The following is a 16597-nucleotide window of genomic DNA, read 5'->3' as shown; positions in this document are numbered from 1 at the left end:
TAAATACTTAACACATCTTACAGATGCTTAAATAGTAGTTTTTGCTGATGTGGCAACAAAAATAGTTACTAACATAATAAATGTGAATTTTTGTTCTAGAAACATCAATGAAAGATGTTTGCCTTTAAACATGACCTAGAATTAGAGGTCTCCTGACATGAAAAGATGCACATTGTATTAACAGCCTCTCAATTAACACATCACTTTTCATGGGTTGTGAAGAGTAATGTCGGCTATGTTAAGCAATGATCCAGATAAATACCTATGTAATTTTTCTTTGGATGGTTGTTGAATCTAAACTGCAGATTTCAAACACATACCGACAATTAACGACAGTTAGCGACAATAAGCAAAAGTCGGATATACATTTTTCATTGTATAAGTTTGAAGTACATCTAGTTCAGTTTGTTAACACATTGCATTCAATGGCAGTTTAAAGTTTTGTAAAACTAACACATATTTGATTTTCTGCTTTGCAAAATTAGAACACTTTACATTAACTCAGCAGTTCAGCTTATCCTACATGTATACTAAGACCCCTTCAAAGTCTTTACTATATCCCATTGACCTGTTTGATGCAGTTCGAGTTTTTGTATCTCGTTTTATATCCAGTCTGAAATATAAATTTTATTAAGATGAAATTCTGAGATTGCATAACATTCTAATGCGAGTTGATTCGTTTGAAAAGTAATGCTCTGTGTAATAAACCTTAGATAACATCTTTACATAGTTACATTATAGCTATATCGTTTCGTGAGATTTTATTATCGAAAATTGATGTCTATGATGATCACAAATAATTAATTGTTATGCCTACCAACACATATTTTGTTTATATTTCAGACTACACATTATGGCCGTTCTGGGTGGACAGAGGGATGAACATAGAGCTACCGTTCAAACACGTGTAAGTGAATAATTCAATCGCTGTGTTTGTCAACATGAATTGTGAGACAGATATACAACTAAGTGTAGGAAAATCGGAAATGTTTGCAAAATGAAACATGCATGTTCTCAACTGAGCCTCAATAGATCACGTCCATGCCTTCTCATATGACATCAGTACTAGCTTTTTCCAGGAAGTTAGACTCAAAAGTGGTTAAAATAAGTTCGAAGCTTTCGTCACAATCGAGCTTTAATAAATCAATATTAACTAAACTGACTGGTTTAAGCGGGTGTCTAATTTTTTCAATCTGTAATTTGTATTTTGAGTTTGGTTATATGTCTTAGCTTGTTCACAGTTCGTGTTGACGAATACTTACTGGTTCGTTTGAAATTGTTCCAAGTTGGTTTTGAACCCATTTTCCAATTAACTACTACTTACAGTGAAGAGTGATCTCTACTCATAAATTATGTTTATTTTTATTTTTCACAGAAGTTCATTTCATTCATATCTTAAACTTATCTTTTGACAATGATTAAGTTAGATTATCATAATAACTCTTAAGTACATGATTTCAACAATAAAAGTTAAAGCTTTGACTTGAAATTAAGCAACAATAAAGAGTAATTTCCTCATTTGAATATCTAATTATCTTCAAATAAACACTTTTATGTTTCCTGTAGTGGAAAGACATTAAGGTACGTATGTTATAATCACATAAACATGCATTTCAAATACTATGCAGCGCAAGCGTGCTCCTTGCATATTGCATGCAATGTACATGTATATCAGTAATTACTTTCGCATTGATTAAGACATTTACAAAACAGCAAGCATTGCATATGTTGATTTTGTGTATTGAAATCAATAAAATGCACGCCATGCTTTATAAAATCATAGGATATTTTCCACATTTAACACTTCTGTAAGGCTATTATGTATATATCTTATTTCTTAATATCGAAATTTATTATAAGTAATGCATGCAGGGACAGCGACAAGATTGTCAAATATGGAGAAAAAAAGCAAGATTGTTTGTAATAACCCTGTTGATTAGTCAGTAGATGAATGCATGCGCTGGCATCTCCTTTGCAGCTCTCATTGCATGCAAATTTCATTGTTTATGTTTGTATAAGTTTAGGACTATATGTGTTCGTTCAGCAAGAAAATACACAGATGATATGTGCATTTTATATAATATAACAGTATATATGCTGCAGCTATGGGCTAAATAGAACTTTAGCCTAACTTGCAATAAGTTTTTTTGCGAGATACAAAAGTAAATATTTAATTAGAGAATTAACGTTTACAATACAAATAATATTTTGCGGGAGCAAAACTGATACTGAGAGATTCTCGCACTCACTTGCTGTTAAAACACCTTTTTATATTTGCGTATTCCGTGGCAAAGCGCAAACTTTAGCGCATGTTCATTTCCTGTTATAACATCTTCAGAATCCCTCGGGATTCTGCAGATGTTATAACACGAAAACATGCGTTATCCCTAAAATAAACACATTTCCCGGCGACGTACATTTCCTATGTCAGTTTGCCTATAAAACGAAATGCCATCTGATTGCAATGCACGATGACACTACGGTAAGACCTGATCACCAGTAACATGAACATGTATCGACTGTCGTCAAATCCTATGCGTGGCATTTTAGGAGATGAAACACGGCTTATGATATACAAGTTTTTTCCTCAAAATTGCAGATAGTTTTATGTCTGGAGGTAATTGGCTTTAAGTACAGACAAAATGTATTCACAAGTTACATTATAAAACATTAATCATTAAAACAATCTACATTGTACTAGCAAAGTTTAACAAAATATTAAGGTAATGGATGAGTGAAAACAGATTATGCATAAAATACAAACTATAATGAAAACGATCTTTCTCAATTTAACGAGTGAAGTAATGTGTCTGTTCAATGACTTGTAGACGCCTGAATTTATCAATTGCTCATGCAAGCCAGTTTATGTATGTTAAGTAAACAAGGAAAGCATTCCAGAAAGAAATATAAGCTGTATTTCGTGAACGTCTTGATTATCTTAAGAGATGTTACCTTGACTTATCTAGCATTGTCGAATATATAGAAAGATGTTACTTTGAACAGACTAACATTGTTGATCAGAATGCGATAGCACTTACTCAGCATTAAATTAAACGAATTGGTCGTTTTAAGTAGTGGATGTACATGACAGAGAACCTTTATATACTAAATTATATTGTCGAGAACTGATTCATGAGTGTTATTTATGATGCCCCACCCTTCGAATAAAAGGTGGTGTATTGTTTAGCTCACTGCTGGCTGGTCGATAGACCATTTGGTGTCCGATCCATAACTAGAGAATACTTGGTCTCGCAACAGCCAAACTTCATATGATGATTGCCTGTTGTCAATAGATGAATCCTTTTGTATTGAGAATAATTAGGTCAAAGGTCAATGTCCCTATGGTCGTGAGGCTGAAAACGGTTTAAGCCAAACAACTAAAGAAAGCTTTGGCCTACAGACGTCAGACTTCAGAGGCTGCTTGCCTGATGTCATTAATTGATCCCTTATGTTCTGGAAGTCAGTAGGTCAACAGTTGTCACAGGAACCACTAGACTGAAAACGTTTTCCGCTTAATAATTCAAGAAAGGTTTGGCCTTCTGTAATCAAACTTTATAGGGTTAGTTAGTTAGTTAGAAGTAGACTATAATTACCTTTATGCCAGTAGGTCTAAGGTCAAAGTCACACTGATCCCGAGAATTCAAACACTTTCTGCATCTCCTAATGTCTTTAACTTCGTTGAATTCTTGCCTGTGATAAATGAATTACCATAATTTTGGAGGGCGAATAGGTTGAAAGTCAAGGTCTTAAGACCCTGTTACGATCGATATAAGTTTTGGGCTATCAAATTTGATAGAATAGTTGTTTGGGTAATTAAATGTATCGTTCTGTTTTTTTTATCAGTACTACAAGGGTTAATGTATTTGGAATGGTTTCTGATCAGTTACTGGAGAAAGGTTCGGCCTACTTGTAATCTTCATAGGGGGAGATAAAGGGCTTTGTGATTTACGAAACAGCTCTTGTTGATTTTAATCACACATTATGAAGTTACTCTAGTACTATTTATTTCATTTCAAGGAAAGCTTATACCTGAATAGACTCTGTTTGTCCTGTGAATAAAATGTACAATTAAATTTGTGGTTGTGAAGGTCAACCCATCCAAACAAACTAATAACATTGTCCGTTTGTCCGAGTTCGTTCATGAGAAGTAATGACATTCCTCAACCATACCCGTTCTAACGCTGGCTTAAATGAAATTATTCTGTTTTAGTAAATTCGAATATTCCCCATGATTCTAAATGTCTCTGGACAAGATAATCCAACAACACTGAGTCCACTTTTAACGGTCGTACGTAAAGACTGTTATTATGATATCTAATAATATATGTGTTATATGTACATTATAGTGATTTAGATTCTGATTCATTGGCAAAACGGCATATAAAATGTACATTTAGCCATTTACCAAAATACTGATCAAAAGAGCCAGTTATTATTTAGACCGATTTTGTGAACTCACTGGTAATTAAATTACACTCATTAATCATTGTTTCGATGCTAATGGTGATCTTTAAATCTATAAAAAAATGAGCTACTTCTGGAGTAATTACGCAGAAATGTTTTGGTGTAAATAATGCAAATATATCTTCTAACGATTGGTTAGCTGTTTCGAATATCTAAAGCTATGGTCGTGAAATACAATATAATATTAATTGGTTAAAAGTATTAAAACATTATTACCAAATACTAGTTTTATATATCGGCAAGTTTTTAAAAAGCAGAAGTATCTCGTATACACTCGTATACACTGATACACTCAGTTACCGTGTTTGAATATTTTAGGTCAAACTGCTTTTGTATGCGTTTTGCAACTGTTTTCGTACTTGGACATAATCAACAAGCTCTCTGGAAGGAGAGCTTTCTATCAAACGAATTGAATACCATTTGTGCAATACATTTCTTTCTTGTATATTCTTATAAAGATGGTCCAACTAGATGATCATGCATCCTAAAAGTATCTATTATTTGTGTAACATTTGACAAACATAAAAAGGTAGTACTGTTCGATTAATTTCTAATATAGCGTTATGGTTTTATTTATTTATTCATTATTTATTTACTTTCAGTGGCATCTTCCTAATTTTGGAGTGTTTTTATTTTATTTTATTTAGTCGAATGTTTTTTTTTTCTTTTCTTGGTCATTGTCTGTTTCCTTAAGATAATTACTATACGTCTTTTGTTGTTTTGAATATTTATACAAAACTGTGTATTTCAGCTATTGCCAATCCACTTATAAAAAGCACACATATTCGTCAATAATATGCACAGATCCTTAAAAACATATACAATAATAATAATTAAGTGGTATCACATTTGACATACACTTAACTACAACAACGAAGCTGAATGAAAGAAGGCTTATACTACATCTGAATTTCACAAGAGACGTCGAGCTTTTTTTTTTATAAAACAATAAACATAGGAGCTATAAAATTAACGGAGTAGGGAATGTGTATTGACCTATACATCATTTTCTTCTCGGTTTGGGTTACAAACTATTTTACAGGCAACGACGGGATATGATGTTACACAGCCTCTGGCTCAGTTACCTTTTTGAATATTTTTCTAAAAATTGTCTATTCTGTATATCACCTGACTGTTATCAATGTAATTAAACCAAATATTCTACCTCGTTTTGCCAGATGTTTTGATTAAAAGCCGTTTGGATATCTCTTCTTGGATACTAGTGACATGAAAACTGCACATTTATCTGGAGGATTTTTATCTTTTAATTCGTTGAACGTTTTCAGATTTAATGAGATACAGGTATGTGAAACTCATTAAATGAACTTTCATAACTAATACCATGATAAATGAGAACATTTCCTGAAGCAAGCTATCGTCTTGTCTATTATATTTAAAATAAAAATACATCAATAATGAAGACATCAAAAATCCAGGAAGATTCCCTTCAAAGTTAGTCAAAGTGTCTCAGTCTACATTTATTTAATATAAACAGAAGTAGATGGCACTATATGATACAGAAGTAGATACAGATTCATATACGATGTCCCTCCTTTGATCTGGCAATTATACCTGATTACAATTACATAGATGTTACCGAGTCCAGTAAAGGTTCTGTATAAAATTTGAAAGTATTTGCCAGTGTAAGATCAACGATAAGCAAGTACGATCATTCACCATTGACAGGCACTTTATTTGTTTCGTTGAATTCTAAAGCCGCAACCTTATGAAATAGAAAAAGTGGAAACTCCGCAGTCGCTCACCGACAAAAATGAAAATGTTGCAGGCTCGGTTTGATTGAGCCTGTTCATGGGCGACAGTAGATGCTATTGTCCATGCCCTCTAGCACATTTTCAAGTACAAAAAATAATTTAGAGACATCCGCAGATGTGTTCATACGCCGGTGCACATAGACTTACCAGCTTATATGGACGACCTTTCCGCATGTTTTGTATGGTGAAATAATGCATGGATGGCTTGACCCAATCTAGACTGATCACAATTCTTTTGGATGGTTAAAATTACAACGACAGAGTTATACCATATGTTGGCTATCAGTTCTTTCACCTGTTAAATGACTTCCTGCATGCCGAACCACAGTGTAGTGACAATAATTGTTGTTAGACACGAGAACAATTGTAACATGTTCAATAACAAATCTAAGTTTTACAAGAGTGAATAATAATCTGCAGGATCTGTTAACTTTTAACTGCAAAGCATATTTCATAGAATCCAAATATGACCGCGCGTAACATTTGCAAGTCTTTCGAGATGTCAAGGCGTTTGATTTAAATGTCTGGCCGGCTCTTTTCTACCTTAATAAAAAGCTGATAAAATAATAAATTGTATTTTGATGATCAACGTTTTTGTTCCGACAATTTCTACTTGAGGTCATTATTTTTTTAGAAACAGTATACATATTTTCTTAAAATAATGCGTGCTAAGTATATATTGCTTTTTATGCATATTTTGCAATTAATACTTGATTAATTAAACTAAATCCACGGAGAATAAAAACAAAATCTTCCTGCTTCTTTAAAATGATAATTGTAAATAACATCTAGTTGGTAACTAAATTATGAATGCTATAACAACATTCTAGTTCAATGTAAAGACAATGATATTGTGTCTGTGCAATAATTGGAAGGCGTCTGAATTGATCAAAATGTCTTGTATGCCAATTTATGTATGTTAAATAAATAGAAAATGCATTCCATGGCGAAATCCAATCCGTAATACGTGAAGTTACTAAGCATTCTTAAAATAAAGTTATTATTATTATTCATACACTCGAATAAATTAATTTACAACTGACAATATGCGTACGGGAAAATTCATATGCAACAAAGGAGGAAAGGTCAAGGCTTAGTGACCTGTTGTTGCATATTGATTCATTCCTTCCCAGCTGGCCTCTTAAATATAAGTGTTATCATCATCATTTCTTACCTATGGAGATATAACGCTTATGTTGGAAACTTTAAGACAAATCCAATTAATCATTATTTTCATTTAACCGGTATTTATTCACTGATATGAAACATAGGTCGGAAATGCATTTCTTTTGGATTGAATGCATTTACAATGACGTTACCGAAATAAATTGTTTCAGAGTAATACTATATTTTCATCAGAAAAGAGGGTATTTCTGAAACCCTTTGATTCAGGCTAATACGCCTATATTTTAGAATATTTCCTCTTTTCTGCTTTCAAATTTGTTGTGCAAACCCTTATGTAATGAGACTGAAATGTGCAGACAGTTATTATGTAATCTGCTTTGCACCTTTTATGTTGCAGTAAATATCTTAAGCTATTAACATAGAGCTGTTACACGCTAGGCTTCTGCCATTAAAATATCTGAGTTTTCCCAGAACTATGCTAGAAAGCTGCTTCTGTCAGTCTGTTTTTTATTTTCACCAACTTTTACAATGTATGCATATTGAATCGAATGTTAATATGATATAGAGGATATTTATTTGTATCAGTGTAAGATTGATCTTTTCACGAGTGAACACCAGGTACAACAGCCACTCGTGAAAGTGTATGATATGGTGTTCTTGAGTGAAATATATTTTGATCTTACATGTTTTATTTCATGTTATGACTGCATTTATCCATTTTATAGTTTCTTACAAGTGATGTTTGATACATTCAAGGTTTTTTTTTCACTGTGAAAATACCTGATATATGTCACTGTAATATTTCGATATTTCACTGAAAAACATGTAATATTAATCATATATCTGTAAAGTGATACAGCAATTGAAAAGCATTTTAATCTATTATCCTACTTTGCTGACGTCCAGTTAAATTGTCAAGTGATAAGGTAGACGCATTACTTACAGAAGCAGGGATTAAAGTGTACATGACTATTACAGTTTGTACAGTATCTATTTTAATATTGTATTCCTGGCTAGATACAACGGGTGTCGTGCAATCCAGCAGCATTTGAAAATTAGAAAGGTAATGCTTGATTTTTGGTTTGGCGTATGATCTTATGTACATCAATGTTTCACTACTGTCATGTAAAAAGAATAATAATCTTAAATTAGGATGTAAAATTTCAATTCAACAAAAATACTAATGAAAATATGCCGAATATACATTTAAATGACTATATTGACTGCATGGAATAGTAGTTGTCGAATTATCCACGGGATACATTTGGTACATAACGTAAACAATGGAAATTCATACTTTTTAATAAAAGAAAGTCACTTGTCTGTAACTAAAGTTACTGGCACATTTAGCATTTTGTTCTATATGTGATACAGAAATGACGCCTGGCTACAATTACAGTTCACATTAACTGAAAATGTTTTGAATTATCCAAAACCTCAAAGACAAGCGGAGTTTTTTAGATACGCCAAATGTAAACTGCTGACAGACTCCGATTTTATCTACGATTTTCCAGTATTTGGCTAAACTATGTACGAAGATATTTAATTCAATAAGCGCTTAAGATTTCATCAAACGTTTTTAATAAAATTGGTGTTTTCTTATAGCCCATTCTTTTACATTCTGTATGAATCGAATGTACACATATTTACAGTGGAATGAAAATCGCGTATTTCAATAACAGTAAAACATAAGCAAACCCCTTCCTATAGTGTTGATTGAAATCTGAAGATAAATGATGACAGACAACAGAAATATTATTCAAAATAATATGAAAGCATAATTTGTACGTTGTTTGATTGTGCATTTACTAAATTATAGTCATGACCACTAAGTTTGTTGTGTGCGAGGACATAGACTGTTAGCGCATCAAATCACTACATTAGGATATCAAACAGAAACAAGGCAGTCTGAACGACAGCTAAATCCCCCGCCACTGCTATGGATAGTGAAAGGGTAAACCTTTGATTTTAGCTGTGACCTTGACCTTGAACTGACATGGCTGACTCATGACTTCTGCACAACGTCTTGATAAAGTGATCATTTGACCCAAGTTTCATGAAAATCCTTCAAGGGGTTTAGGAGATACAGAGCTGAAACTTTGACTTCAGTTGTGTCCTGACCTTGAGTGACAATGCGACCTGAGTCTTGATGAGTGATCATTTGACCAAGTTGTGAAAATCCTTCAGGGTTTAGGAGAACATAGTGGACACCAAATGGAAGTCTCAAACCTTCTACCTTAGTTGTGACCTTGACTTGAGCTGGCTGGTTGACTCATAATTTCTGCACACGTCTGATGGGTATCATTTGACCAAGTTTTATAAATTCCTTCAAGGGTTTAGGAATATAGAGCGACACGAATGGAAGACCTTTGACCTTCAGTTGTGACCTTGACCTGAGCGACAGGCTGATTCATACTTTGCAATCGCCTGATGAGGTGATCGTTTGACCCAAGTTTGATTAAATCCTTCAAGGGGTTAGGAGATATAGAGCGGACACAAATAGAAAGCTCAAACTTTGACCTAAGATGTGACCTTGACTTGAGCGGATGACTGATCATGGGTTTCTGCGCTCGTCTTGATGAGTGATCATTTGACCAAGTTTATAAAATTCCTTAAGGGGTTTAAGAGATATAGAGCGGACACAAAATGGAAGGCTCAAACTTTGACCCTGAGTTGTGACTTTGACCTTGACTGGCATGGCTGACTCATGGGTTCTGCACTCGTCTTGATGAGTTGATCATTGACCCAAGTTTTAAAATTCTTCAAGGGTTTAGGAGGTATAGAGCGGACACAATGGCGGCTCAAACCTTGACCTTTAGTTGTGACTTGACTTGACGACAAGGCTGACTCATGGTTCTGCAATCGTCCTGATGAGGTGATCATTTGACCCAAGTTTGATGAAAATCCTTCGAGGGGTTTAGGAGATATGGAGCGGACACGAAAGTGTTACGGACGGAAGGACGGAAGGACGGACCCAGACCATTCCTATAATCCCTCCGCCACTGCTGGGGATTAAAAATAAAGCGAATTTATGTCAGTAAGGTAGAATGGTCTTGTCCTTGCGTCCAGTCCTGGGGTTCCCCACACTGATGACCAATATTTAAAACAGACATTGCAACCACAATTTTACAAGATGATCATTATATATTTATATAGATGTGCCCTAGAAGGAACGTTTGCTATGACAAAAATATGTTTAACCAGCTTACACAGATGTAGCTGCATTGTAGTATTTTTGTTAAGCAATGATTAAATGTCACTGCTACATGTTTCAAAACTTAATTTAATTTATTTAGTACAACAATTTGAGAATTCATAGAAATGTTTACTCTTATCTCTAACACTATACGTTGTGTTATATTACCTTTATATGTACGGTGTATGTTAGCAGTAATCTGTAGATAATTCTAAAAATCGATTTGTCAATATTATCCTTTGAATAGTAAATCTAATTTTTATATGTGAAATTGGTGGAAAAAAACCAACAACTTCACAGCAAGCATAATTATGTTAATCTGTCTATGCGTGTGTAACAGATCGCCGATTACACACGAGCACAACGCGTACTAATTAATAAGAAATATTAAGATAAACACGTTTGTGCGACTTTTGAACATAGCACAGCATACTGCTCAAATGCTGCCTCAATAGTTTGTAACTCTCTACGCTAATCTATATATGTACATGTATTGGCATACTGAACCACACCTACATCAGTTAAAGTAAAATTATGTATAAATTAAAGAGAAAATTTATCAATAATTAAACATATAATTTAAGGTAGGGATAGATATTTTAAATACGGGCCTTACAATTTGAGAGGCAGATTCACAACCTTTGGATTCTGTTGGCGAAAATATCTTCATTATAAAGTGATTAGTCTTCTGTTTTATAATATAATGTACGGAAACACTTTTTTGTTATTTTAAATATGTTTGCTCAGTCTATACCTTGTAATAATCAGCACTTACAGAAAGTCTGGGAAAACATTCTGTTTAGATAAACAATGGTCATATAGTCAATTTCTTAATTTGCAACACATACTTGGCTAAGTAACCATCTATGTAAAATTAATAACGATTGCCAGATCAAAGGAGAGACATTATATGCATATCTGCACCTACACCTCAATCATTAGTTTCCATCCGAAAAATAATACACGCAAAATACTATCGTACATACTTCAACCGTATTTAATGCCTCCTTGTTATGTCTTACAGATTAAGAATTTGAAACATTTTAGGGTATCAAAGTTTATACAGATATCATCTTATGAAACTAAATTTTATCTTTTTGACGTCGAACACATCATGCCAAGATATTTCTAATCTATTAACAGACTTACCCTACCACTGAGTTATAAATGTTTAAATTATTACTTGTGACAGCATTCAAATACTTTAGTGAAGATGCTTTTTCAGAAAAAACTGTAACACTATCTGCTTTATACCTAACAAACGTAGTATAGCTCAGTTAGTTTAGGTTTGAAATGTACTAGCAGGTGTTTCTGCTTTTTGTAACGTTGTTTAAAATTAACTGAAGTTAAATATAGATAAAAAGGTAAGTACCATAGCCAGCTTCGTTCAATGATTGTAGCACAAATTAATATTCAGTAAGACCTTATTCCATTACACAAACAATATTTTAGTCATCATAAAGCGAACAACGTATCTTACTAAGTTAAAAAAGGCAACTGAATGAACAATTGAAGCGTTCGTTAACCCTTAGCCTGCTGCAGGCGAATGCAAACAGCTTGGAACCAGATCGGCGTCTGATCAGGTTCCAAGCTGTTTGCTACCCTGACAATATTTCTTCCAATTTTGGAGCAAACTGAATGAACTTTACAATTTTGGCAGACGACATTTCCAGCAGACGACAATTTATCTAGCATGCTAAAGGTTAAATACACTTACCACATACAGATATTATTGGATTGCAAATAACAGACAGTGTGATTACAAGTAAACACATATACGTGTTAATATTTTCCAAAAATCATCAAATACCTTTCTACTCAAATCTACATAGTTTTAAAACTTGAAAACTCATAAAACTAGTGTATAAGTCTGAATCACGTTTAAATGTCAAATGTAAGACCTTTAATGAGAGCAAGTAGGAAATCATCACTATCCCTATAACGCCAAGTAATTTAATATGTTCCAAGTGATGTCCTTAGATATAAAATTATCACTTGATTTCACTTGAAAAATTGAATATATGGAAGCTTAAAATGAAAATATTTCTCAGAAGCACACATATCGTTAGAAAATATCTTATAAACTTTTATATGGTTAATGTTAACTCATTGCAACATAAAGGCACAAAGCAAGTTACGCAAAAACGTATGCGCTTAAGTTAATCTTTGTACAATTGATTCTAATATTCAATACGAAAGAGTCATGATGGCTCTAGATTATTCACCTGACTTACACTGTTTGCTTGATCAGTTTTGGAACATTGTTAAGACATCATTTGTATAAACATAAAAAATTCAAATAACAAGTAAATCCAGTTATTTTATAATCATTGGTACAGACGCGCCGTCACACTGCATCAAATGAAACATCCATATTTTGATAGCCTTCATTTGTTATTTCAAGTAACATTTTTATAACCAGCCAGTATGTATAAAGTAAATTGATTTTCCTTTTTCAGGGGAGAGAACAAAGTGTGTGACGCTTCAGGAAGGGAGGTAAAAAGTTTTCCAGACATTACTCCTTTGTTACAAAGACTACATAATGAAGGCTACAAGCTTGGAATAGCATCTGAGTAAGTAGACAACTATGTTTATCAGACTCCCTACTGACAGTGGAAGGAATTGGTTTCGTTATTTAGCGATATAAGTGATGCCAATTTCAGACTGTTTATTAAAGTACAGTGAAATTAAACCTGATTATGTTAAATTACGGAAATGAAAACCACATGCATTTTTCCATCTAATCTCTGTTAAGGGAAGAAGCCTATTATCATTTTTGAACCTCATTTATATAATACTTTTTCATGTACGCGTTCGCGTTCAAAATTACTTTACGGAATACATTCCGAAAGTACAAATGATTATAAACTCAAAAGAAACAAGATTCAGATTATTTATTTAAGAAAACATAAACAAGACAAACATATACACATAGCCGTGTGTCCTACGCTTTCAAACGAAGAGATGTATCCGCTAGTTTGAGAAATATTGTACAAAAAAATGGGTTATTAGGAGACTTTAAAATGCAACCAGCGTGTCAGCTTCCCCAATTTTTTACGGGAAGCTGGTTCTGTGAACGAAAAGCTCAGATTGTGATTGCTCGCAGTTTAATTGTAACATATATCCGCTACCGGTATGATAAATGTGTTATTAATACCATGCATTACACTGTGCTCTGCAGGTTTAATATGAAATATGAAAGTATAATATATATCACAATTAAATCATGATTTGAACTGGTTGTTTGAAGTAATGAACATCAATCAAAATACGTAAATAGCTGCCCTGGAGAGGTAGCAAGCCTGATGCACTCAGTAAATTGCTGATAAGACATATGACTTTGAACGAAATGCATTGCACTGCATGCTGATTATGCATTAAGGTTGAGTGCTACGTGCAATAAATCACATTCGTTCCCATTACGAAAATCGACCTTGAAAAGGTTAATGTCGATACATAAATTGTGTCACGCACTCACAGTATCTGGTCAAGTAAAAGGTCTGAAATGAACAGATGAATGATGTTAAAAAAGATAATTTAGGTGAAACATTATCATAAATTATTTTAGTGAAGTATGTTGTTCTGACGTTTTCATGTTGGGGTTCACCATTCTCCCGTACATCAGGAATACACATACGTTTTTAGCTGATAATTTGCTTCTGTCGCTTATTAAAACGTCAATGAAAATCAAATCTAGTTGAGGACTCTTTTCAAAACTGACGCTGTTTGTTTGTATCCCACATTTGTTTATTTACGAATTATCCTTTGAACTCTGCATCATCATATTCTTATTATATGCATTCGACAATAGACAAGATTTAATGGGGACCGAAAACAAAACATCATGATTTATATTTTAGAGTATTTCGAAATCCGCCAATCAAATAAAACAGTTAATTTTTACATTAATTAATTTGCGTTACAGACACACTCTTTTTATCGTAGATCAATTAAATCTATATAAAACATGTCAGTATAGTTAGTGTCACAAAGTTTCAATATATTTATCCGTTCAAAAGTTATTAAACTTCATAAAAACGTAATCTTTTGATTCCTCACTCGCTTCACGTATTTACTAATTATAAAGCCGCTACTTCAAATATCAAGATTTCTTAACACAGTTCTTTGGCCAAGCAACAGCCTTTAACATGCTTTTTGTAACCACGTCCTTGACATAAATAAAGGGTCAGGTGTGTATGTGAGAGAACGAATCGCTTTCTTCTGTAGACAATATCCCCTACTTTTTTCTTCTTGAGTCATTTTTTCTTTCCAGTTTAAGATGACATGCAATTAATTAACCTCTGATTACGCTAAAATGACATGTTTTACGATATGTCCTGTTATATTTACGGGCTATCTCAAAAAGAAACTAAAGGAAACCGTATAGCGTTTAGTTCTTCTCTCTGTTACAAGTCCTCAACCATTTCCCTTTAATAAAACAGTAACTGTGTCGGCATATAAAAAGATTATTGAAAACTGTACCATTGTTAAATGAGAGTCTAAAGTTGGATTAGAGCATGTCTGTTTCCATGTTAAGAGTAACCACATAATCCAATATTGTAACCCTGTCGTAGAGTAAAATATAGTGTTAACAAGATAAGACAATTTGTCTTACATGTAATTATCAAGCACTTTTAACTTTATAATTCTTTTAACAATTATGTACGTGTGAGGCTTAACTAATTATTTTTGGCTAATATCAGAAAATATAAGTGAAAAAGTGTTGCTGTTTTACGTTCTTAGCTCTGACAACAGTGCGTTTATACGTTTATAACCTACCGTTCTAAGTAAAATGGTTTTCTGCCATTTCACAACAATGGGTAAATATCTCAGTAAATGACACTTATACTATAACTAAGATAGAAATATCTTTCATGCAAAAGTCAAGTTTATATACAATATCTGGCGTAATATTTTTGAGATATTTCGCAATTCAAAATAGTAAATTGTAGTAAAGGAACAGTTGCTAATAAAATAGACTCCGTACTCGAGTGTTTTTTATTTCAGGGCATTTTACAGGGAAGAGTGTGCAAAGTTGGTGAAATTGTTTGGATGGGAGGAGTTAATAGATTATAAAGAAATATATCCTGGATCAAAAATATTTCATTTTGTCAAGTAAGTTTCCTCATATTGTGTCAATTGTTTTCGCGCACAACTAATGTTTCTCACCATTGTTACAGTAGTATATAACTAAAATTTTGAAGTCGCCTTTGCAACTATATTTATTTGTATGAGCTCCCGAAATCCGAAAAATAGAGACGATAAAAAATATCAACGTCGTAAAGAAACGATTCTATTTTCGACAGAACTTTCATTTTCTCCATATTGGCCTTTACTTGAAACTAGCAATTATGCTGGTTTCATTTTATTGGTCATTTTAGGGCAATTCCCCTTTGTTTTTACTTAATGAAATATAACGTCTTTTATACCTTTTGGGGATACACTTTAATTTTCTTCTGTAGGATCAAGAAAGCGAGTGGTGTGGAATTCTGTGACATGCTGTATTTTGACGACGAGAAAGAACATTTAGCTGAGGTCGCTGGAACTTGTACAGGTAAACATCGTGTTACTAGAGAGCCATGAGATTCCGGCTGCAGAATACAACAAACAAATATCGTGTGTTTATTTTCGAAATGCTAACTTGACCGGCAAGAATTGCCTTGGGAGACTAATTATAGAATATCGTTCTGGCAACAGTTGTTGTTTACCTCCAAGAGCCATACACAATTTCGAAATTATTGTATCAGAGTGCTAAAAGGTGTTAATTGTCTCTAGTGAAGAGACAGAAAATATTATTTATCATTTATTTTCAATGAGGGGTACAGTAGCGCTTTAAATAATCAATTAATATATTTTGTCTAAAGCGCTTTTATAAGCAAGTGTTAAGGGCTGTGGGGTATTCTACCTTTCATTGCCTCTCTTTAACAGACTCAATTAAACCGAGAGTGCTATTAGTTTACTATGTTACATTCATCTTTAACTACCACTACAAGATTATTTAAATGCTTTGCAATTCCTCCCTGACCTGGACTTATCAATA

General features: G+C 33.3%; 1 protein-coding gene across 2 annotated transcripts in view; it reads left to right on the top strand.

The window, feature by feature from the left end:
* Nucleotides 1-16597, top strand: part of LOC123548694 (uncharacterized) — an 82900-nt gene that overhangs the window by 62934 nt on the left and 3369 nt on the right. Inside the window, exons 2-6 of one of the 2 annotated variants that reach the window (XM_045336175.2) lie at nucleotides 844-907; nucleotides 1567-1581; nucleotides 13017-13130; nucleotides 15565-15672; nucleotides 16020-16111. In XM_045336175.2, coding sequence (XP_045192110.1) covers nucleotides 844-907; nucleotides 1567-1581; nucleotides 13017-13130; nucleotides 15565-15672; nucleotides 16020-16111 — 393 coding nt within the window. The remainder of the gene's footprint in view (nucleotides 1-843; nucleotides 908-1566; nucleotides 1582-13016; nucleotides 13131-15564; nucleotides 15673-16019; nucleotides 16112-16597) is intronic. The other variant, XM_045336176.2, reaches the window with a different exon arrangement.

The sequence above is a fragment of the Mercenaria mercenaria genome, chromosome 6 (assembly GCF_021730395.1).
Source record: "Mercenaria mercenaria strain notata chromosome 6, MADL_Memer_1, whole genome shotgun sequence".
Classification (NCBI taxonomy): Eukaryota; Metazoa; Mollusca; class Bivalvia; order Venerida; family Veneridae; genus Mercenaria; species Mercenaria mercenaria.
This window is presented reverse-complemented; position numbering and strand designations above follow the sequence as displayed.